Source organism: Carassius gibelio, chromosome A9, assembly GCF_023724105.1.
Source record: "Carassius gibelio isolate Cgi1373 ecotype wild population from Czech Republic chromosome A9, carGib1.2-hapl.c, whole genome shotgun sequence".
NCBI classification, from domain to species: domain Eukaryota; kingdom Metazoa; phylum Chordata; class Actinopteri; order Cypriniformes; family Cyprinidae; genus Carassius; species Carassius gibelio.
Window position 1 is genome coordinate 11,419,655 of NC_068379.1, and position 25,415 is coordinate 11,445,069.

The 25,415-nt window shown below is 37.4% G+C and overlaps 2 protein-coding genes across 4 annotated transcripts in view; one reads left to right on the forward strand and one right to left on the reverse strand.

Annotated features, from left to right (window-relative positions):
• LOC128019623 (receptor-type tyrosine-protein phosphatase-like N) overlaps window positions 1-12,181 on the forward strand; it is a 28,930-nt gene extending 16,749 nt beyond the window's left edge. The window contains exons 13-23 of the mRNA XM_052605707.1: window positions 4,197-4,406; window positions 5,092-5,304; window positions 5,674-5,821; window positions 6,367-6,440; window positions 6,571-6,648; window positions 8,028-8,147; window positions 8,231-8,397; window positions 11,003-11,056; window positions 11,154-11,218; window positions 11,297-11,370; window positions 11,452-12,181. Of these exons, the coding sequence (XP_052461667.1) occupies window positions 4,197-4,406; window positions 5,092-5,304; window positions 5,674-5,821; window positions 6,367-6,440; window positions 6,571-6,648; window positions 8,028-8,147; window positions 8,231-8,397; window positions 11,003-11,056; window positions 11,154-11,218; window positions 11,297-11,370; window positions 11,452-11,523 (1,275 nt within the window). The 3' untranslated portion in view covers window positions 11,524-12,181. The remainder of the gene's footprint in view (window positions 1-4,196; window positions 4,407-5,091; window positions 5,305-5,673; window positions 5,822-6,366; window positions 6,441-6,570; window positions 6,649-8,027; window positions 8,148-8,230; window positions 8,398-11,002; window positions 11,057-11,153; window positions 11,219-11,296; window positions 11,371-11,451) is intronic.
• Window positions 12,182-12,653: 472 nt separating this feature from the next.
• Window positions 12,654-20,937, reverse strand: LOC128019627 (dnaJ homolog subfamily B member 6). Of its 3 annotated transcripts, none has more exons than XM_052605713.1 (11): window positions 20,623-20,936; window positions 19,708-19,794; window positions 19,061-19,170; window positions 18,894-18,947; window positions 18,689-18,805; window positions 18,298-18,387; window positions 17,938-18,055; window positions 17,572-17,642; window positions 16,361-16,621; window positions 13,357-13,418; window positions 12,654-13,054 (listed from the first exon to the last, which is right to left on the reverse strand). In XM_052605713.1, exons 2-10 carry the CDS (start codon window positions 19,770-19,772, stop codon window positions 13,390-13,392), a joined length of 915 nt encoding a protein of 304 aa, XP_052461673.1. In that variant the 5' UTR covers window positions 19,773-19,794; window positions 20,623-20,936; the 3' UTR covers window positions 12,654-13,054; window positions 13,357-13,389. The 3 variants fall into 3 exon arrangements, with proteins under 3 accessions (XP_052461673.1, XP_052461674.1, XP_052461672.1); XM_052605714.1 differs by having other exon boundaries at window positions 12,654-13,104; XM_052605712.1 differs by lacking the exons at window positions 12,654-13,054; window positions 13,357-13,418 and having other exon boundaries at window positions 13,770-16,621; window positions 20,623-20,937.
• Between the last annotated feature and the right edge of the window lie 4,478 nt (window positions 20,938-25,415).

The window sequence follows — 25,415 nt, forward strand, 5'->3', positions numbered from 1 at the left end:
TACCGTATCAGTTAAAAGCTATGACAAATAATGCTGTATTTTAAGTGTAAGTCTGTTTTGTATAGATTATATAGTAGGCTTTATCTGTTCTATAAATCTATGAAAAACAAATGCACATTGATTACTCAAACTTCTATTTTCTAGTTACCAAACAACACTACTAAACTTAAACACTAGTTTAAACTTATAAGGAGGTATTACATTATTCTCCAGTTTTCAACTGAATTGTCTACATATGTAAACTATAAATAAACTATTTGATACAAATATTTACTATTAAACTCAAAATACTTTTTTTTTAGCTTCTGTGTCAACAAATCTTACAATAATAACAGAACAAAAAATATGTGTCTATTACTATTTAGTAGTATTTAGACAAATGATGCTAAGATTTAGAATCATTAGAAATGAAAACTAAAATAACAATTAACCAAATGCATTTGATCTCAGTTTACATATTTGGTGTTATTCAGCTTGGCATACTCACGAATGTGTGCACAATGCCATGTGCTGGATCCGTAAGGTATATTTGCGTTTGATTAAACATTTTTGTTAAATGCTGTTTATAAGAATTGTGCTCTATCTTGAATAGTGATGTCAGGTGGACCGGTTGCTGTGGTAACAGGGCAGAGCAGACTCGATAAGTGAGATGATGTAATCCGTTTGTAGTCATTGCAGGTGCACCTAAGTTCATACTATTTCTCTTGGTTTCGTGGACTAATTAGATATTATTGTAAAAAAGTTTTATTGCATAAAATGTTATCAACACAATCTGCTAAAACCACAAACTTACTGACTGGAATTAACTGGATGTTCATTTTTCTTGTTACCTTGAAATACATTTCATTGCTTAGCCCTATAGTTTTTGATGATTTTCTTTTAATAATTTTCTAGTTTCCATCTAGAGTAGGGTTGAAAAAGAACATGCTATTTCAAATATTGATATATATTTATATATATATATATATATATATAAACAGGTGGTTGGAATGTATTGAAAGATGGAAGAGAAATAAAAATCATCCATTACAAACAAACTCTCTAAAGGTTTTTTTTTCTCTAGAGGATACTGGATGAAAACCGCAGACCTTCTGCTGTGCAATATAAAAGCAGTGAGACGACGGCGGTGATGTGAATTCTGACGAGTCATAGTCTGAACGCCTCTATCAGATAACAGCAGAGTCCTGCTGAATTGTGAAATCAATTCACAGCGAGTGAATGGAGCAGAATAGACATAATGGGACAGACGGAGTGATGAAATCTCAGATCACCGAGAGCCCTAGGAGATAGTCGGTGCTCCATTTCTAACTTGGACGTCTCGGCCATGCCTGAATTGCCTATTGTGATTCAGAGTACGAAGCTCTTGGTGATCTTTGCCCTTGGGATCTTCCAAAACAAACAAGCACACAAACAGCCATACGTGTGTGTTTGTGTGTGTGTGTATCTCCTTTTTTTTGTGGCTGAGGTCAAAGGGCTCGGTAGATGTCAGCAGGGTCATGGGGAACGGCAGAGGGGTCCTGGGACCCTGAATCTTATTTTCCCGCTTCTCAAGGAACAGATGTTTGAATTATGCTTCCTCAGCCAACAGCTTATTGTGATTCAAATGCACATTAGTATTCGTAGTGACATGTCCGTATATGGAGAATTTGTGCTGAACTGTGTGTTATGCTTTCTTTACGTATGTCATGAGGTTATTCCTCACATCTCACCCTCTCCGGACCCCTTTTCCCCCTCCTGCGCAGAGTTTTACTCTCTCGTTCCCTGTAACCATGCTTTCTCTCCTTGCGATCAGTTGCCTTCTCTCCCGCTTTCTCTCTGCCTCCTCATTTCTCCGCCTGCCCCTCTCAGACCTTGGGGGGCCTTTGTCCTCTTGTCCTAAACCAGCTCATTTTTCCTGCCTGCTCCTGTGCTCCATTCTAAAAGCCTGTCAGTCTTCCTTTCGGGGCCTCTCTGCGGTAGCAGGTGAGGCGCCCCGCACCCTTTATCTCCTCCCCCATTGTCCTTCCATCCAGTCGCGCACTCTTGCTTCAACACCACCACCCCCTCCCGCCTTCCACCTCCTTCAGTCTTTCCTCCAGAACATTCTTCTAGCTTTTCAGGAGAAAAGGCCGAATTTGAGTGGGAACAAGAGGGGCAGAATGAAACGTGTGAGGGACGAAGAAGGAGAAAGAGAGGGAGAGTGGGTTTGAGGAGGACAGGGAGCGAGGGGGGGAAATGGTTGATGAATTTCGAGAAAGGACAGAAAAGAAGGGAAAGCGTCCTGACCTCTTTGTGGTCAGACTTAAGTGCTTATTCACTCAATCTTTTTCTTTTGCTAGCTCAGCTCTAACGGCTGTCTGTGCGCTGAAGAGCCCGTTGAGATGGTGGTGAGGTGTCAGCCTAAAGGTCTGTTCCACTTTCTCTGAAAAAGCAGTGGGTGCCTGTGTGAAAATTATAACCAGTGTAAGGACAGGTTTTTAAAAGTCGTTGTTGCATTCTTTCCTGTTTTATTTCACATGGCAAGAATTTTTTTTATTTTTGGTTTGCAACTTTATACCTCAAGGAATAATTAGTTTTTTGAATATTTTTGTGGAAAAAATAAATATCAATGGATGTCATTTATATATATATATATATATATATATATATATATATATATATATATATATATATATATATAAAAAGGGGGTTTCAAAAGATCGTATTCAGTCAATCTGCAATTCTTTAAAAAAACTCTTAAAATGGTTATTTCATTAAAATCATTACAATATTATTAAATATTCAGGATTGTGCACTAAATTAAAATAATTCTTTAATCAGCTTTGGTTGATGTGAGATCCGTATAGTTATCATCAAAATATTATTAAGTATTAAGCATTATGCACTAAATTTACAATGTTTCTTTGACCAGCTTTGTTTGATAAGAGAGGTATATAATTTAATAATGAAATAATTAAATTGAAATAAATCAATTAAAAGTTCCTGATCTTTTTGTCATAATCCCCTATACTTTTTATAGAATTATTTTCATGCCAAATATTAATTGATATTCTGGACATGAAAATGCAGTTATTAATGACATAAATAAAACGTATATTCATATGAGCAATCAGACCTGTATGATTATATATTTTTAATGATTTTGAAGTCCTACAGAAGCTGAAGTTTATTTTATAATAAAATAAACTGCAGTTTATGTAGGACTTCAAGATAATAAGTATATATATATATAGTATAAAATTATATGTATGTATATGTGTAAAATTAGTAAATGTGGTTTATTGTAGGACAGAGGATATTCTCTTTTATTTTAATAATCGTGGAAAAATATTTAGCAGCATCTTATACTTGTCTTTAACACATAAAGATACCAAAATATTAACACCCAAAGGTAACAATTAGATTGCATATGGATTAAAAAGATGTGCCAATTAGTATGACATACTAAGGTGGTTTCTGTAGATAACACCACGTATTATTAAGTATAATAATGCAGGTGTATTGACAATAGCATGTTTCCTCTGCTCTCCTCTCATTTCCTTTGCTCATTGTGATGGCCATGGATTACATTGAGCATTCTGTTGTTGCCATGGTAGAGCTACGGCCTGTTCTCCCCTGCTGAGGCTCCCAGACACCATGGCAACACCAACAGACAGGAGTTGGAGACACGGGGGCAGAGGGCTGGGACGGCGCATGCATGACATCAACAATCATTGCATCCATTCGTTTTCTTGTTCTCTCGTTGTGCTGTAAGTACAGAGAGAGAGAGAGAGATGGAATAAACTAAATGAGAGTGTGTAAGAGATCCCCTCAGAGTGATTGACACTGCATTGTGTGGGGGATTTCCTTAAGTGTATACTTGCTGGTAATTATTCAGCGGGGCGGGCGGGTCAGTGACTTTGTCTAATTATTTCAGGGTGGCACGTGGCTGTGCGTGTGTGTCTGGGTTGCCAGGGTAATTAGTAGTCGATGATGACATCCAACTTGTTTACACACACAGAGAGAAAGACAAAAGAGGGACAAGAGAGTGTAGGGAAGACACTGTCTTGTGCCAGAGAGACCACACAAACGCTGCACTTTCCTTATTTGGTTGTGCAATGAAAGCGATCTCCGAAATTTGTTTAATTTTAATTTCTTAGTGTTGCATTGTCCTTTTTGTATAATGTTGTCTCACATTACTTATATATCTCTTTTTCTGTTTCTCTCCTTTATTTTAGAGGAGCGAGGGGCGTGGCTTGCCCCAGGCCACACGGATAGGGGAGGGTTCGCGTGGGGTCATCCTGACAATGGTGGCCATGGCATGTGTGGGTACGGTGTTGCTAGTCGCCCTGGTGATTGCCTGTCTCCGGCACCACACCCATCAGTTAGCCTCTGGCAAATTGGGACTGGGACCAGAAGCCGGCGTGGAAACCCACTTTGATTACCAGGTGCAATGTTAAACAAACACAAAAACCCAGAAAGAAAAAGATACAGAGCGACATTAAGAAATTTACTATATCACCCCAAAAAAAGGAAAAATGTAATCAGGACAAAAACATACATAGAATGATGCTAAAAGAATCAAAAATTTCAAAAATTTCAAAACCACAATATAATGGCACATATATTGCATTATGAATAAAATATCATCAGCCTTTTGGGAACCTGGAATGTCTTTGGGGTCTTTTGCTTGCAACATTGTGAAATATTATTACAATTTCAAACAACTGTTTTTTATTTTAATATATTTAAAAATTTACTTTAACCCTTTGATGGAAAAGCTGACTTTTCAGCATATATATGTATATGTATATTTATATGTATATATATATACACATATATTTCTCTCTAAGTTTTTGATGAATAGAAAGTTCAAAAGAACAGCATTTATTTGATGTAGAAATCTTTTGTAACATTATAAATGTCTTTATTGTCACTTTTGATCAGTTTAATCAATCCTTATCAGGTGTAACTGGCATATAATCAGCACTGTAATTGCATTTAAATTCATGTGACATTGAGTTTTAGTGATATTGGTAACCGTACATTCACAGTGATGATCAGTGATCTGAGAATGTCACATGAAACGTTAATGCTCAGTCAGTGATGAGCAGGTTTCTCTGCGTCTCTCAGGAGCTGTGTCGCCAGCACATGGCAGCCAAGTCATCGTTCACCCGTCCGGAGCCAGGCGGTCGACGGGGGACCGACACATCTCGAGTCAGCAGTGTGTCGTCTCAGTTCAGCGATGGACCGCAGCACAGTCCCAGCTCTCACAGCAGCACACCGTCCTGGAGCGAAGAACCTGCACAGTCCAACATGGACATCTCCACCGGACACATGATACTGGTACACACACACAAATTATAATTCAGACTTTACTTTGCTAGTGTGTGTAATATGCCGCATCTTTATATGCGCTATAAAAAGTGAGAATCATACTCTAATTAACTGAAATTAACGACTGTTCAGCACATATCAGTAAATACATTGCAGAACCTGCTTGCACAAACCAAGTCTATGCCCAGAGCTAGCAAAGAAGAACTATTAGAGTTTTATTGTCTTATTTTACTTATATTAGTAAATTCTGAGAATTAAGTTGTGTCCTGAATCTGGAGTCTTTTTTATCATGTCAAGTTGTTTATTAATTACATAGAAGCAAATTAGGCATTTCATGAGCAGTCAGTGGAATGCTTCAGGTCCATTTCTGTTGTTCAGGCATATATGGAGGATCATCTGAAGAATAAAGACCGACTGCGGAAAGAGTGGGAGGCTCTGTGTTCGTACCAGGCTGAGCCGAGCTCTGTCTCTATCGCCCAGTCTGAAAGCAACATGGAGAAGAACCGATTTCCCGACTTTGTGCCCTGTAAGAGCAATGTGGCTTTTTTAAACAAAAAAAACATTAATTTCAGTGATCTCATCCATATACACTACAGTAAGAAATTAATCACTTTAATTCAGCAAGGACACTTTATATTGAATTTTGAAACATTTATGTTACAAGATTTCTACTTCACTTTCTGTTTTAATAAGAAAAACAATAAGCAGAGCAACATTTGTCGACATTGCGAATACTAAGAATTGTTTCTAGAGCAGAAAATCTGCATACTAGAATGATTTCTGGAGGATCATGTGACAGAAGTCTGCAGTATTAATGCTGAAAATTCAGCTTTGCATCATAGGAATAAATTACATTTGAAATATTATAAACTATTATTTAAAAATGTAATCATATTTTACAATACAACTGTTTTTAGTGCATTTTTTAGCAAATAAATTTTTTTTTTTTTCAAAAACATTGCAAAATCTTATTGACCCAGACTTTTGAAATGTTTTGTACACTGGTAGATGCAAATCATGGTATACCAAACTTTACATTTTTAGTATGTTTAATTACATGTTTTGTTTTAGATGACCATTCAAGAGTGAAACTAAAGGCAGAGGTCAACCCCTCTAAAGAGGACTACATAAATGCCAGCACTATAGTAAGAAACGTTAATCTTCATTCCACTACAAAATAAAGTCCTGGCTGCTAGCACTAATATGTATGCTAGATAATAAAATATTTGTATTTTTGTCTATAAAAAAATCTTCATTTATTATCGTCATCCATAGATTGATCATGATCCACGTTTACCTGCTTATATTGCAACTCAAGGACCTTTACCGCACACTATTGCTGATTTCTGGCAGGTAAGGTGCAAATGTTGAGAGTAATGATTACATTTTAAGATTAAGATTTAACTAATAAAATATTTATATATATATATATATTAGGGGTGTAACGGTTCACAAAATTCACGGTTCGGTTCGATACGATACACTGATGTCACGGTTCGGTTCGGTTCGGTTCGATACGTTTTAGATACAGCAAAATGTAAAAACATCTCAACTTTTCAGAATGCCGCAAGCGCACCGCGGGTCATGTGACAAGAACTAACCAATCAGCTTCATCCTTTCCCGTAACAACGTTGAGAGCTCAACCAAGATGAAGGATCAGCTGATCATAGTTGTATATGGATTTCAATTTTGAAATGAATTTAGTAGCAGCGCTACTGCAAGCGATTTTTAGAGCTGCAAATCCATTTATCCTTCGCTGAAATTTCCGCGTCTCATGGAGAGAGCACGTCATTGTTGCTTAGCAAAGACAGACGCCTCATGAGCGCTTCTGCCCAAGCGCTTTGGAAAGGAGGAGAAAGACGCGCTTAGCGTTTTCCATGCGTTTTTAGGCACGATATGTGAACGGCCCCTAAGGCGCTCGCTCACTCAGCACGCGCTGAAGGCTCGTTGCAAAATGTCGAATGCCTTTAACAGACCAGAAATATAAGATCCTAAAATAACCAACAGGTCTGGTGTTTGGGTTGGATTCCCTGTAAGCTATAGTTTCTAAATGCTGCAGGGATAGTTTGCTGCGTGCATGTTTCTCCTTTTTTTCGTCTTTTCCCAGATAGTACTGACGCATATATCCCAGATATTCCCGCTGGTGTTTTTTTTTTTTTTTTTTTTTATTCCCGCTGGTGTACCCTGTCATGTTGCAGATGCGACATACCGTAGTTTTTTTATCCACCACTCTCTTGCCATCACCATTATAGCTTAAAGGGAATCCAAAGTGCACCCAAACACCAGACCTGTTGGTTACTGGAGGATCTTCTCATTTCTAGTCTGTTAAACGCATTGGCTATTTTGCAACGAGCCTTCAGCGCGTACTGAGTGAGCGAGCGCCTGCTGAGTAGCCTAACATAAACATATAAGATGGTGTTTTTTTCTTCTTCGGGAGTGTCAGGGGCGTTGCCTGTTACGTTGTTTGGGTTATTGGGCTACCTTGTTGAACGCATATCATTATATTTCTCTCTCTCTCTTTTTTTTTTTTTTTCAAATATAATTAATTACTCCAACGAACCGTTCGGTAATGCGTACCGCGTACCGAACCGAAAGCGTCGTACCGAACGGTTCAATACGAATACGCGTATCGTTACACTCCTAATATATATATATATATATATATATATATATATATATCCTAAATAAGTGATTCTTTGTGTATTGACCATGTGTTTTGGTGCATGTGTTAGATGGTATGGGAGAACGGCTGTACTGTAATAGTGATGATGACCGCTCTAGTGGAGGATGGTGAGAAACAATGTGAACGTTACTGGCCTGATGAAGGATCATCTTTATACAACATCTATGAGGTGACAAACATTCGGTTTCATTGCCCTAGAAGTCCCTTGTGTTTAGTTTTGTAGTTTTCATCCATTCTTCTTGTATGTCTCAGGTGAATCTGGTATCTGAACACATCTGGTGTAAAGACTTCCTGGTTCGTAGTTTCTACCTGAAGAATGTTCAGACTCAAGAGACTCGCACTCTGACCCAGTTTCATCTGCTGAGCTGGCCTGCACAAGGCATCCCCTCCTCGACACGCCCCCTGCTGGACTTCCGCAGGTACTGCCACCTCACACCTGCAACTAGCATTCTGATTGGACTACAAACAGATTACACACACATCAGGTAGTGGCGCCTCAAAAAATTCAGATGAGGTAATCATTTGACTATACTAGAAATAGCAAAACAAATTTACTAAAAGATAATTTAAATAATTTTCAAGGAATACTGTCCAATAGCAGCCCCACTGGATATAGTTTCAGAGGGAGGCAGCATCTTTTTTTGCCTCCCTTGTAATCAGTATGTTCTCATAGAGAACATAATGCCGAATTCATGTGACATTATGTTCACAACCGGTCATAAAATTGGTAAAACTGGTGGATAACTACAGAATAAAAATTTATATTGAAAACAAAATTAACATAAAATTAAGATATTTTCCCAAAATATGTATACAGCGTTTTTCTAAAAATGCACCAACACAATTAATAGATATTAAATGTAATTGTTTAAATGTATATCAATATATCAATTGTTGTTGATAAAAACATACAAAATGTTTCTTGTTGATAGTGTAAGATAAAAAGTGTTTAAATGTATAACAAATCCAAGTAATGAGTAAATATAATATTTACAGTTTTTCTCAATTGCTTTGGCTCAGTTCTCAAATGATTTTTTTATTTCCCAAAACATTAAGTTCAGATCTCTGAACAATTAGCTTCTTTTTCACATCAGATTGGAATTTCTTATTGATTTGAGCAAATTGCAAATGCTTTGGCACATGTGTGCAAAGAGTACATACAACTGTCTGCAGTTTGGACAACAAATAATTGCATATGGCTTGTTGATCAAAACTGATGACTCGATTCTCACTTGCACTGTCAAACACTTCAGAACTTCTCAGACATTTTTTATTGTGTAAGCCATCACATTCAAAACGATCTATTCAATTATCATAATTAGTATACATGAATGTATATTCTAAAATATATCTGACATTGACATTATTTGTAATGTCTGCTAAATTGGCACATGACCTCTAATTGCATTCGCAATCTAATTGCAAATTACCTCTAATATGAATCAACCATTTAACCATTTACGTAACCAATCAACTTTGGGAGTATATATATATATATATATATATATATATATATATATATATATATATATATATATATATGTAGATTGCCTACAGCACAATCACTGCTGTAGAAGTTTTTGAGAATGGAGGACATTCACAACCCTGAACTGCAGCAACATTCTCGTGGAAGAGCAATTGGAAGGCGTGTAAGAATACGTGATGGTGGTAGAGGAAGAAATAATCGAGGAAGAGGTGGAAATAGAAGAGTCAGAGTTATTTTTTTCCATGAATGTTATTTGTTGTTTGTGTATTTGTGATAATACACAAATATGAAATGTAAAGTGAAATCTTGTTACTCTTGTCAGTTACTTTACATGTAGAGTAAATACACTTGTATTGTGTATATACACATGAAGTACAAAAATAAACACTGTAAAAATACAAATGTTCATAGACTTCTTTTTTTTTTTTTTTCTACATGCTATTGAATTTTCTCAAAAAAATATGAGATTTTTGTTTAAACCCTTAATTTTCATGGTTGACTGTGGTGGTGAAAAAACAACTAAACATTTTGACCTGTGTGGGTCACACAATGACAAAAATACTTTAGATTTTGGTGGCCTTGGCCAAATTATTGATACAATAACTAGGTTTTGAAGCATGAATTAAATGTTTTGGTGAGTAACTACATTTTGCAGACATGCTATAAAGTTTTGAAGTTCCTGCAAACAGTTGTGACATTTGCACTCACAGTTTAGAGAATGTTAAGACTGTTTCGAAAAATGTGCCAAAGCAATTGAGAAAAACTGTAATAGCATATTTAACAATATTCAAAACACACACACACACACACACACACACACACACACACACACACACACACACACACACAAAATGTTTCTTCTTGATATTTGTATGGTAAAGGGTGTTCCACACTGACTCGGAAACTAAACAAATGATCAAACTTATCATTATTTAAACTATCAAATAAACTTAAAAAAAAAACAAATGACACTAACATACATACACACAAGTGTCTCATTGCAAATACTTTTCCTCACCCTAAAATGAGGATCTGCTTTACACTTGGGATTCTCTAAATATCTGTGGATGTTTTCTTTACCTTAAAGTCTAGTCCTTCCATGTCCATCTCCCTTGAATGCATTTGCACTTTGGACCGTCTCCATTTGTGCTTGAAATGGGCCCTGTTTTACCCCCTGCCCTTCTCTCTTCCTCCTCCTCCCACCGTCACTCTCTCTGTCTCAGATGGAGATCGGTAGGTCCCTGGACGTAGCACATCTCCCAGTGTCATTTTTGTGATTTGCAGCTAGTAGTCTGGGTCCAGTTGCATAGTCACAAAAATGATCATTGGTAGGTGTGAGTGCAGCAGGAGCGAGGCTTAACGGATGCTCCATCTCTTCTCTCCCTACTTCCCTCCCCAGCCTCACGTGTCGCTCAGTTCCTCTTTGTCAACAGAAGAATAAATTGTAGGGTTGGACATATTGACTATTATGGTCATTTTTTACATGCTCAGCTTTTAATTTTCTTTTTCTCTTCTGTGCTCCCTTTGTCTTTTTTTAGAAAAGTAAACAAATGCTACAGAGGACGCTCTTGCCCAATCATTGTGCACTGCAGGTAAACGGCTAGAGTGCATCTCAGGCTCACTGTGTGGGCATTTTATATAACTGTTTTTGAAAATGAATGATTTAAATGGGTTTCCTGTTTCACACAGCGATGGAACAGGCAGAACCGGCACCTACATTCTTATTGACATGGTACTTAACCGCATGGCGAAAGGTAAGCACCTCGTTCTTCTATCTAGCCATTTGATTTCATGTACGTGCCCCATGCTCATAGGTTGTTTGTCTGTTTCAGGCGTGAAGGAGATTGACATTGCCGCCACACTAGAGCATATTCGTGACCAGAGACCTAGTATGGTACGCACTAAGGTACGTACAAAGTGCTTTCCCATGATTTCAGCATGTGATTGTGAGAGTAAATGCATGCACTAAACTTGATTGTTTCTTCAGGACCAGTTTGAGTTCGCATTGACAGCTGTGGCAGAAGAAGTGAATGCCATTCTGAAAGCCCTTCCTCAGTGAGCCACATCCCACTGTGTTACTATTACATCTTTTCACTTACTCTTACCACTTTTTATGCACCTCACTCATTTTCACAAGTCAGATATGAATTGTGTCACTCTTTAAAATACTGAAAGCTTTCCATGTGCTGGAAAGGCTTTGCAGGGGCCAAATTCTTCATAGTTTCAGGGAAAAATGGTGGTGTTAAGAGACATTTGTGTTCCACACAAGCATCAAATTTGCCCTATTTCCTGAAACTGACAGTATAATGTTGTCTTTTTTTAATAAATATACATATATTGTTTGATGTTGAAAAATGCAGGTTTTGTTCTTAAAATGCTTTCTTTACCATGGACAAAAATGTAGAAACTATACAAAAGAACCCAGCATGTCTCATGCAGTCAAACATGAGATCATATATGCACAGTCATGTCTGAACTGAATTCATTGGAATGTGCCTGAAAGGCACCTGTAACATCTTCTGGTTCCTGTCATTCAGTGCTTTCCCATCTTTAACGTCTAGTGCAGTCTTTATGTCATGTGATCACTGTAAATAACTCACAGAGAGCTCTGTTTGTTTATTCCTGTTGCAAATGTGTAGAAAAATATAAAAGAGAGAAATATATATGACTATAATTTTTAAATGGTTCTGAATTAAATGTGAATCTGTGTAGCAGCACTGCTTGATGTGTGTGGCTTCTCTCTTTCATGATGACCATGCATTTATTAAACGATTTTGTCTGTAAAAAAAACAAACAAACAAACAAACAAAAAACCTTGAATAAAAACATGTTATGGTTTCCACAAAACATTAAGCAGAAACACTGTTTTCAACACTAATAATAAATGAGCCTCAAATCAGCATATTATAATTATTTCTGAAAAATCATGTGACACTGAAGACTGGAGTAATGATGCTGATAATTCAGCATGCATTACAGGAATAAATAACATTTTAAAATATATTCACATAGAAAACAGTTATTTTAAACTATAATAATATTTCACAGTATTACTGCTTTAACTGTATTTTGCATGCAGTCTTGGTGAGAAGATTATTTCACAAAACATTTTAAAAACTTAGTAGCATATAAAACAGAAATAATGAGTCATGAAAAGCAGAGGTTTCAATTAAAAGACAAGAAACCCTTCTGAATAAATAATAAACCTTTATCAAGTTCTGTAGATTTAAAATTCTCAAATATAGCATTTCAAGTGCAACTATACATTTATTGCAGGTTTGAATCCTTCATTGTTAATGTCACTGAATTTCATCCTTAAGATGCTTTAATTTTTATATTAGTTCATATACTTGTTCAGTGCAGGCCATGAATTTAATATCTAAAAAGTAATCCAGTATTCCCTCTCCGAACACATTCATACACAAACACACACATACTTTGCACGTACATTTTTGACCGTTATGTAGTGTTGCCTGGGTTTTTTTGTTTCCCCAAAAAAACTTTGAAAAGGCTCTGAGCAGCAGCTGTGCCAGGCAGAGAGAGAGACAAAGAAGCAGAAAGAGAGAACAGAGCACCGGGGAAAGCTTCACCTGTTAAGAGCAGATGGATGAATCCAGTATTAGTGTTGCCTCGCAGTTTCCTGTGTGGTGTTGAATGAATTAAAACAACACAGAGTGATAAAACTGAGGACTGTTTGTTATTTTGACCCTTCTTAAGTATTCAAATGTTCAAATGACTCATGTAGAGTTCAACATTTTCTTGGAATACTGCACGCTCTACAGCAGGAACATCTCAGATAATTACAAAAACACAAATGGTAATGAATTATGAATGGGGAGAAGAGCTGAAAACTATGCTTAAGAGCTGCACAGACGTCTACACTACGTTTTACCTCTGGCAGGTAAGAGGGGGTCACGGCCACAGGTCAGCCTGTGAAGGCCTGGAAGTCGGACTCTGTAATGGCAGGGAGAATGAGTCAGATAAAGGGAATAATCATGACCATAATCATAACAATCATGACTAAACATAATAAATGCACATGAGGTTTACATATGAGTGGGAATGTGCTAGTAATGAAAACAATCAGAGAAATTAAAAAAATCTGAGAATGACACGCTTCTAGTGAATAGTGGATTGTAGCCGCAAGCAAAAAAGGATTTAACATAATGCAAAGCCTCTCAGCTGTATTTGAGTTATATCCTCCAAATTTTATTTAAAAGCATAAAGATTTTATTAGATAAACTGTGCGGCCCATGAAAAATACTTTTTATTTTGACAATTTAAAATGAATTCTTATGAGCAGAATGTACTTGTTAGCATTTATTGTTCCTCATATTAGCAACAGCATGACTGAAACAGCATTTATTAACAATTTAGGCATTTAAATCGCACTTTCTTAGCACTGAATATGCCCTCTGACTCATACTTTTGAGAAAACAATGTCTTACATAACATTTTCAAATGTAAATAACAGTTTTTTGCAAACCAATGATTTAGTTTCCTCTTTTCTGTTTAGATAGTTACACAAAATATTGTTTTATTAATATTCACATAGCATCACATTAAAACATTCTGAGCTTAGTTCATGTATTGATGTTTTGATTGTTCATTTTATATCACAAAGTTGATATATAGTTATAATGGAACAAACAAGTAAAAAAGTTAAATGTGTTTCGACTCACTTATACACAAACTTGTAAGCGAGATATAGCATTGGCAACAATAGCCATGCATTCCCATTCTAACAAAAAAGGCACAAATGAAATGTCAATAATACAGAGTAATTCTGACACATATAAAGCTAATAATGAAAGTTATTTTCAGTCATTGTCAGTTATTTGGCACATTCTCATTAACCGAGATAATTCTGGATCTACATCCTTTTACATGTCCGACTAGCCATTATTCATTGACTCATTGCCAACTTTAGCATCACACATTAGCCCTCAGGGGCAGATTATATTTAGGTATTTGTGCAACCCCCCCCCCCCCCCCCCCCACCACCACCACAATTTCACATTCAACAGGTACTTTGAATGAAGAAATAACAAATACACAGAAAAAAAATCATAAATCAGAGAATCTCCTTTCTTAAAGGAACAATACTAGTAAATGTGAACACGGGTAAAAACAAAATAAAAAATGGAAGGTTCATTGGGAATGGGACGTCAACTAATCAGCAAGATATCTTATATATATATATATATATATATATATATATATATATATATATATATATATATATGCTTTGCACCACAAGATATCTTCAGATATATGCTTTGGAACACTAAGAAAAGTCATTACATTTTCTTTCTGACTTCCAGCACCACCAATCGTACACAACTACAGTACAGACCAAAAGTTTATACACACCTTCTCATTCAAAGAGTTTTCTTTATTTTCATGACTATGAAAATTGTAGAGTCACACTGAAGGCATCAAGGGCTATTTGACCAAGAAGGAGAGTGATGGGGTGCTGTTCCAGATGACCTGGCCTCCACAAGTCACCGGACCTGAACCCAATCGAGATGGTTTAGGGGTGAGCTGGACCGCAGACAGAAGGCAAAAGGGCCAACAAGTGCTAAGCATCTCTCGGGGAACTCCTTCAAGACTGTTGGAAGACCATTTCAGGTGACTACCTCTCTCACCAAGAGAATGCCAAGAGTGTGCAAAGCAGTAATCAAAGCAAAAGGTGGCTACTTTGAAGAACCTAGAATATGACATATTTTCAGTTGTTTCAGTCTTTTTTGTTATGTATATAATTCCATATATAATTCCACATGTGTTAATTCATAGTTTTGATGCCTTCAGTGTAAATCTACAATTTTCACAGTCATGAAAATAAAGAAAACTCTTTGAATGAGAAGGTGTGTCCAAACTTTTGGTCTGTACTGTATATTAAAAAGGTACCATGAGTTTTACAGTTAATGTACATTACTTTTCCAAGTTTAGAAATAACCCTTTTAAAATTAGGCTACCTCATATATCTAGGTTCTCCAAGACTGTGGGAACCACTGGTCTAGAGTTCAGAAACTTACTCAGTAGCAATTTATTTCATCTAAGTGAAAATGTAAGCACAGAGCATTTATCTTGGTTTGGCAGCAAAAAGTCATGTTGAATATCAGATTTAAAGGTGCTGTAATAGATTTCAGCCATTAAGTTAACTTTTACCTTTTTGATAACTTTCTTTAACCATTTACCTGCTCTCCAAAATCCCCAAATCACACCCTGTAAAGACACGTCAGTCAACCTGATGCAAGCTATCCCAAGTGATTCAGTGTTTTTAATTGGCTACAAAAGTGACTTTACTATTTTTACCGTTTACAGAGTGAAGGCTGCCAAATGATATCCCAAGACACCTATTTCAGTGATACCTGTCAGACAACAGGACATTTTGTGCATGGAATTCTAAAATATTGCAAAATTTCCTTTAAAATGTCCTGACTCTGTGGTGGATAAACACATTTTGGCACCTGTTACTCATACCTCAATGCGAGAAAATACAATTTCATCAGTCAACTTTGTGCAATGCCATAAGAGACAGAGCTGTAAGTCAAAAACTTCAGGAAAAAAACAAAGCAACAACCATAAAATGAAAACATAAGGTTAATTTCACACAGAAACATGATATTCTCCATATTCTTACTAACACACCACACACTGACACTTCCTCCTCTTTTTTTTCTCATTAGTCCCATTGGCCGCCACTTTATCATTCTCCTTGTTCTGGACAACAACATTTTCTGAACCTTTAGCCTGACCCTGTTCTATCAGTCTATCCTCTGGAGACGAAGGGGTGCTTTTTTCTGAATTATCCAGCACTTCTCTCTGATATTTGTTTTTTTGAACAGAACCCTTCCCGCCACCAGGCTGCTTCCCCCTCCCTGCCCCAGCACCTGAGATCACGTCCTCTGCCCTCTGCTGGGCCTCCATCTCTGACAAGCTGTAGGCCAGCGCCATCTGCAGGTCTTCGTCCTCCTCATCTTCACCAGCATCAGGGCAGTGGCAGAACGGGGCGGCGCTGTAGGAGCGTATAGCTGGATTAGGAGAGCTGTTGTTGGAGGGGCGGAGCAGTGCATGCTGGGATTGTTTGGGAGGCTGAATGGACTGCTCTCTACGACTCCGTTCCTGAGCTAAGGCACTCGCATCTTCCACACCTGGACACACAAACACAGCTAAATATCAGATAAGTTCTGCAGCAACACGTTAAGTAATGAGAAATCTGCATACGCAAATCCAAGAAGCTGGGATGAAATGTAGCGAGTAAGCTAAATCTACATGCAGGCCTAAGCTGCTGTTTTAAATCAATATTCAGGAATGTAAAAAGGTGGAGGAAAATCTGTTATTATTTATTTTATTAAATGTTCTGGTATGGCTGTGCGGCTCAAATCATGTATGCAGTATGCACCAGGATGCAAGAGTGTTGCATTAATCTCCAAAATATATTTAAAAAAGTGTACTTTTAAGCCCTATTTGGACGGGACTAGTTTTCTAAACCTTCGATTCTTACCACCTCACGTCTGAGATTTTCATGTACCAGTTCAGACAGGACTAACATCTCCGTGTTTATTATGTGGTGGGAGGGTCTGAATTGTGCAATTCACGTTGGCCAAAACACACAAGGAAACGCGTTGTGAAATAAAATATCACTGGCAATCACAGACTTTCGCATTCGGACGGGATTAGTTTTCTCAGAGGATCACTGAGTTTGCTGAAAACAGTAGGTCATTTGCTCTGGAATTATCACAGAGGCTGTGTGAGAAAAACACAGACGTGGCAGATTCGGACGGGATTACAATTACCAAGCATGTCTGTGAAACACAGACTTCTCTAATGACCCCCTGTAAAACTAGTCCCGTCCGAAAAGTGCTTTATTCTCACCAAGCTGGATTTAATTGGTCCAAATACGGTAAAAACTGAAATATTGCATTAACATTACATTTACACTTAGTCATTTAGCAGACGCTTTTATCCAAAGTGACTTACAAACGAGGACAATGGAAGCAATCACAAAAAATTTAATACAGACCATAATATGAGCATTAACTATAGAGATTGCCTTTTGGTTTTATAGTATCATTAAACGAAAACAAACTAAATAAATTACCATTTATGAGGACAGTTTTCAAAACCCCATCCTCCTCAACCTCGGTTCTCTCCTGGCCATTTTCCTGGACCCTGAGGGAAGAAATTTAATGTTTACCAATAAATAGAAACTACATAAACAAACTTGAATTGCTTTGATTTTCTGTAAGTCGTGCCTTCACATTATGACAAGATGAAAAACAACTTTTACTATTCTCCATCAACTGTGATTAAATTACTAATTTCATCAAAAACAAACTTCATGTGTAATGTGTTCATATTTCTGGAATTGCAAATAAAGACTGTAAATGTATTTTTTGTTAAATCATACCACAAATGAAAAAAAGGTAACAGTAGGCAAAATTTGTATAAAGAGAAGCAGACTGACTTTTTTGTGGTAATGCGTTTTCCATTGACAATGCGGGTGGAAGTACAAACAGACTTGAAGTTTGCTCCTCCCATGCCGCCCATCCCACCCAATGAAGAAGAGAAGGAGGTAAAATCAGCTGTTGATCAAAAAATAAAAATGAAAGCAGCTCTTAATAAATTAAAAATACAATATAAAGCAATTGGAACTATATTTTCATATCAACAACATGCCTTGGAGTTTTTCCAGCAAATTTTTTAACCAAACTTATCAAGATATATTCAGCGAAGTTCACCTAAATTAAGTATAATCTGGGAGAAGACTGACTACATATGCTATAATTATATAAAAAATAAGCATGAAACCAGTTTAAAAACCCACCATTTGCTGAGGGGAAGGAGAAGAAGCGACCGGGCCCAAGCCTGGAGGAGCTGTGAAACCCACTGTGCATTCCACCAAATGGGAAATCATCTAAAGTGGGAGAGTGTAGAAAAAGAGAGAGGGTTAAGGAGGGTAATAATAAGTACACACTGTATGATTCTAATGATCTAAGAGGAGTGCCAATTCGACCCCGATACCCTGGAAATGAAATCGCTATAGCCTATGAGAGAGCAAGATACAGAGCAAGGGAAATTTCTCTCTCATTCACTCTCCCCCTGGAAGTGTGCAGAGACCTCTTAGTGGACCACAGCCTCATGGTTTTGAGAACCACTGGTGAAAGGGAAAACACTCAAGATCAGTATATCTACCCACTCACTCCCTGAAAACCCACCAAAGAAGTCTGCGAATGGGTCCTGCCCTCCGAAGAACTCTCGAAACACCTCGTCTGGACTGCGGAATGTGAAGCTGAATCCTGGGAAGTCATCAGGAAATGAAGAACCTCCAGAGCCTACACAACAGATGCAGAATACCATTGAAATATCACATAAGCACATTTAACAATAGGACGCTATCAAGCAGTATGAAGTTCTCCTCACCTGAGCTTGGTATGTCCGATCTACCGTATCTGTCGTAAGCATCTCGTTTGCTTTCTTGAAAATTAGAAGAAGAAAAAAAATATATTAACACCATAAGTGACCTAAGGCTTTCAGGTTATTTAATCATGAATTAAATTGCTGTAGAGATCAAATTTCTAGCATCCTACTGTCTAAAAGAACTTCATAGGCCTCTGCTATCTCCTTAAATTTAGACTCCGCCTCTTCCTTGTTGTCTGGGTTTTTGTCAGGGTGCCACCGTAGAGCCAGTTTCCTGTAACTGTATACACAAACATAAACAAACATGAGTAAACTTAGCTCGACTGGCATCTCAAGATTGTGATGAAGAGACATATAGGCTCAAGGCTCATTCACATGACACATTCTTGCATCCATCTTCTTCTACATAAACATTACACTGACATATTAGACTGCCATGATTCATATTTGTTTTTAGCATCTTCCACCATGAATTTTTGAGGACCAAGTCAAGTTTAATATAGTCCTTTGCGAATTAGTACATTTTTTACAACTCAGGCATCTCAGCTTGATCATTCTTCTTCATTTGAAGGAAAAGCTGAAAATAAAAACTAGTGGCAAAACTATAAAATGCATTAGTCTTATCTTTAGTAAAGTGTGTCTTTTGAAGTGGTGGTGTATTTCACTGCTGATGAATACTTTATGAAGATAAACAGTAAATACTTGAGTCTACTTATATCTGTTAGAGACCAATTTAGTTTGCTACATTCAATAACAAAAATGCCAAAGTCCATGAAATGCTGCAAGCTACTGATAAGAGAAGGCAGTTTTAACTTACGCTTTCTTGATGTCATCTGGAGAAGCATTTCGTGACACTCCCAGCACATCATAGTAATCCACCATTGCGACCTTCGGCTATGTCCACCTGTTACTCACATGTGCGAAAGAGCAAGTTAGGCATCATTCAAATCAAATCCCATGACATCAAACATAACAACTTCTTGCTTTTTTGATCATTATAATGTAACATAATTAATAAGAGTTTATTTTATTAACTTTAATTTTCTAATAGCAGAACTTTGTTCAAAAGCAGTGCTATGGATGATAGCAGTCCAATGAACTGTTGCTCATTATGACAGTTTATCACAAAGTGCTGGACATGGATTCATTGACTGAATATAGACTGGTATTCCCCTGGAGTCTGGCCTGCCCATGTCTGGAGCTCTCTGGAAACCGGACACAATGTGATGTTATTTCAAGCCCAAAGTTGAAAAGCGATTTGTGTGGGCTATATGGCCGCAGACAACTGGTGCTGGTGAAACACGGTGATCATTTCTCACACACACACACACACACACAAGTTTGTTTTTGTGAAAAGTGGGGACATCCCATAGGTGTAATGGTTTTTATACTGTACAAACTGTGTATTCTATGGCCCTATACCTAACCCTAACCCTCACAGAAAACTTTGTGGATTTATACTTTCTCAAAAAAACTCATTCTGTATGATTTATAAGCGTTTTGAAAAATGGGGACATGGGTCATGTCCCCATAAGTCAACCTCTCCTTGTAATACCTGTGTCATACCCATGTCATTATACAAAGTTGTGTCCTGATATGCCACAAAAACAAGAGCACTCACACAAACACAAACACCTCCACACACACACACACACACACCTCCCTATAATATAAATACAGCATTTCAGAGATCCAGAAATCCCCGTGGACGCCCTATTATAACAGCCTTTACCTTTTTTAGAAGTATATCCAGCCAGGAGGAGCCGTGCTACCGTAAACAGTGCTGGGATATTTCGCTGAAGCTCTAGTCCGTCCCGACTCCTAAGACGCGTATCACAGGAACTGACGCTCTTTTAACGTACGCGTGGGTACGGAATTCCGTCAGAATCAGCCATTTACCGTCGGCACACTGGGTTTCATTACTGCTTCAGCGTCAAACCGAAACCGAATGTCGTCTATATGCAGCTGTCCTTTGCACTGTGCCGCGAATGCGGTGCGTCACGATCAACTGAGCTGCGGTCCGAGAAACCGTGCGCCGTCTAGAACATGCCAGTGTTTGTTTACGTCACGAGCCCCGCCCACTTCTGAGCCATGTGCCTAGCAGAAGTGCATGCCAGTCAGACAGACAGGTACTAATCAGAATGAACTCGTGCATTTTGGTCTCAATAACAGTAAAAACTCATACTCTATTAATGGTGTTCATTAATGGCGTCGTATCAGTCTCAGAATACTGAATGGATTGTACTACTAGTTTAACAAATGCCATAAAAACAGGAACTGCGCTAAAATATGGATGCTGACTTTGAAATAAATATTTAAATTAGATGAATGAATAAAGCCTATTTTTAATGCGTGCTAGTCAGCATTGTTTAGGACCAGAAAATGGAAATATTGTCATCATTTATTCACCCTTATGTTTTCTTAAGCTCACTAATAAAAGAAAAGCCTACACACAATTACATGGAGCAGATTTCATATCAGTCTTTAAACTGACAGGTGATCCTGATGTGGGTAAATTTCAGCAACCTAAGCAAGATAAAATGAATAAATAAATAAATAAATAAAAATGTAAAGCTTTAGTTTTAGTGAACTCTTTACATAACATTTTTTTTTTCTGTCAATTTCTTTAAGATGACAAGTTTCCAGTGCTGCTACTCTTCCAGATAAGTCATTTAAAATTATTTCCCAAATTCCAAAGCCTAGCAGGTTTAAGGTTGCCTACCTTTTACACCATTTCATAAACATTAACTGCAAAACACAGAGTTGGTATAATATTTTCAATGAATCGTCTGAATAGGTTCACAAATCACACTAAACAATTAATTTCTTCTTTTAAATTGTTTTACTCTTTCGACTAAAAATTAACATAAGCTGTTATAGCAGTTACAAATTAGAAGTAGCTTTGACTTCTGCTTAAAATTTTAAGATTAGTCTTACCCCCCATATGAATTTTTTTTTTCATATTGTACAGTATATTTATACTAATGCATGTTTGATAATTTACATATGTTTAATACAGTATATTTCAGTTTACTGAAAGTGTATGGCAATTTCTTTTGTAATAAAATAAAAAAAAATTGTTTGTTAGAATTAACCAGAATGTGGTGAAGCCACCAGAAGTGCTTGAGTGGTCATATTAGTATGAACATTAGGTTATATAAATGTGAAATAAGTAAATCCCCTGTATCTCATGTGATTTTTTTTTTTTTTTTTTTTTTTTTTGTTATGGAAGCAAATTGTATTCCCTCCCTTTTAAAACGAAATACAAATAGTGAATATGTGTATCTCTGTACTAGTCCTATATGTAAGTATGATAGAACAACCTACATAAACCTGTCTTTGTCTCTGTGTGTGTGGTTTGGTCATGTCCAAAGTGGCTTTCTCTGTTCATCTAGTTTTCTTCTGTCAATCAATCACCTTTATTTATATAGTGCTTTAAACAAAATACATTGCGTCAAAGCACTGAACAACATTCATTTGGAAAACAGTGTCTCAATAATGCAAAATGATAGTTAAAGGCAGTTCACCATTGAATTCAGTTATGTCATCTCTGTTCAGTTGAAATAGTGTCTGTTTTTACTTGCAATCAAGTCAATGATATCGCTGTAGATGAAGTGACCCCAACTAAGCAAGCCAGAGGCGACAGCGGCAAGGAACCGAAACTCCATCGGTGACAGAATGGAGAAAAAATCCTTGGGAGAAACCAGGCTCAGTTGGGGGGCCAGTTCTCCTCTGACCAGACGAAACCAGTAGTTCAATTCCAGGCTGCAGCAAAGTCAGATTGTGCAGAAGAATCATCTGTTTCCTGTGGTCTTGTCCCGGTGGTCGTCTGAGATTCTGTAGCAGCTGTTGATGTCAGTAATGACAGGTATACGTGGTGCTTTACACTCTGCTGTTGGATGTTTTCCTCACTTAACGGAGGCTGATCATTTCTACATACAAAGAAAAAAGAACAAAAATTATAAAAAATTAAATTATAAAGTCTTTGACAGTCTATTCATTACTGGTAGGTCTTGACCCTGAAAATGTAGCGGTGTTCTAATCTTTGTGACCAAAAGCAGATACTCTTTAAACTGGTCTGCAGGAATCAAGCTCACAGACATTAAAGAATCAGTTCAATCAAAAATGAAAATTCTGTCGAGTTTTACTCATGAGTTTTACTCACCCTCATGTCGTTCCAAACCTGCATGACTTTATTTCTTCAACTGAACATATTTTGAAGAATGTTTCAGCAGTTTTTGTACATGCAATGAAAGTCAGGGATCAAAATCAACATTAGTCCACATTGACTTAATAAGGACAGAAAAAAAAAACTTTTTCAAGATATAATGTCTTATGATGGGTGAAGGATCTCTTTAAAGACAAAAAATTATATACTACTTTTTATCTTGATGCATAAAAGGAAAATGTAACAAACTGAAAAAACAGAAATCACAGAAAAATAACACTTTCGGTAAAATATAAAAAGTATAATTTTATTATTTTGTCATTTCATCAACCACATATGTTAACACACAACACAAAATCTGACATCAGTCAGATATCAGCATTCTGATAAAAATGATTTTGTAGTGAAGTAAATACTACATGAATACACATGCATTTTCTACATTAAATATTTTTTTTCAGTGCATTAAATTACTGTTATTTTACAGTGATAATCAGTATTTAAGCAAAATTTACAAACAAAGTCAAATATGAGTCAGTCATATTTACTTAGAATTCTCAAATAAATTTAACTTAAACATTTCTATTTAAAGCTACTAATAATTATGTTTATTTTTGTAAATTAACTAGCCTTTTTCTGAGTGACAATTGTTTCCAATATTTTTTCAAGTAAATCCTATACTACACATTTTTATCCAATGTACTTACAATTAATTGTGATTTTATTCGACGGGTTATAAATTGAAACCAAAATTTCAGATTTCATAATAATTTAATTTGATATTATTTAATTATTTAGTTATTATATACTGTTTATCTGTTCAACTCACCTGTAAACACAAGACTGTGATCTTCTGCAGGAACATCAGGTCAATCTGCTGCTGTCCTCAATCAGGTTTGTCTTCGTCTGGCATCTCAGCTGAGACCTGTCCACTATGGGTGACCCTTCCAGTAGTTGTGAAGTACCAGTGGTGTAGCTCTCAGCATCACTGATGCACACAAGCCCTCACAGCACGTCAAGCTGCAAACCATGTGAGGGACCCTAACCTACCCTACTCAACCGTTTAAGACAACCGCATGTCAACCAGCAACTCAAAACATCCTAACAACCTCATAGCTACGCATGAGAAACCAAACCGAGGAGTCCAGCAACACCAACAACTCAACACATAAACAACCGTCCAGAAAACCTTGGCAAAGACAAGTCAATACACAGGAAACCACATAGTGAAGCGATAAAAAAACACTGACAATCACCAAAATCATCCCGACGACCACATAGTGAAGCGATAAAAACACTGAAAATCACCTAAAACATCCTAAAAATCACACAGCAATGTGATGGAAACTTGCATTAGAAAATAAAACTTACTCCACAAACTATAAACTCTACTCTACAAAATAAAACTTACTCTATGACTATGTACAGTATTTACATACGCCGATCCGGCTGTGCGAAGCTCCATGTGACGCTGTGATGACTCAGTGTCTGGGCTTCTTTCTTCGGGGTTCCTCGGGCAGAGGCTCTTCACTGATGTCCACGTGGATTCGTGGAGCCAAGCGTCTGCTGGGGGTGAAGCTCTCAGTGACGAGGACACGTCCATCTGGCTGCTCTGTCTCCAGCAGTGAGGGGCAGTTGAGTGTCTCCCACAGACGCTGCTTGATCTTCAGCCCCAGCTCAAGGCTGTAGCGGCGCCGTCGACCACAGCGTGTCTCCATCATGGGCTCCACAGAGCGGTAAATGTCCTGGTAGCTCTGTACGCTGCAGCCGTGGATGGAGATGGGCTCTTCCTGCTGACACACGTCCACTGAAGAGACTGAGGCTGCTGGACGGATGTCAGGAAGGACAGCAGCGTTCTTCAGATAGCGCTCTTCTAACCTGTTGGGTCTGTGATCTTTGGCAGAGATGCAGCTGTAGGTGTGATCTAACCTGACAACAGCTGTCTGTTGTGAAAGCTCACAGGCCTCTTGAATGGAGGAGACGCCCTCCACCGAGAATCCCCTCAGGTGTGTGGGAAGAGCCCTGCTTCTTCTGGGGCGACGCTGCTCCATGAAGATGCCTAGAGAAACACTTTTCAGATTACACAAACTGATGAAACTCACCAAACTGTAGAGTTGAAGGCTTGTAGCGTGTGAACAGGCTTCAAATCTTCAGGGACAGTTGTGTTGATTTCAAATATCAACTCAATTTCAAATATCAACTAAAGCTGCTGTTACTGACATAGAATGTTGAGGCTCATTTAAATATAAACAACACTTGACATCAGCAGTAAGTCAATTAGAGCGGCTTTAACATGGATCATGATGATGATCAATAGATTTGTACTTTAATTCTCTAAATTTAATTCTGTTGTGTGT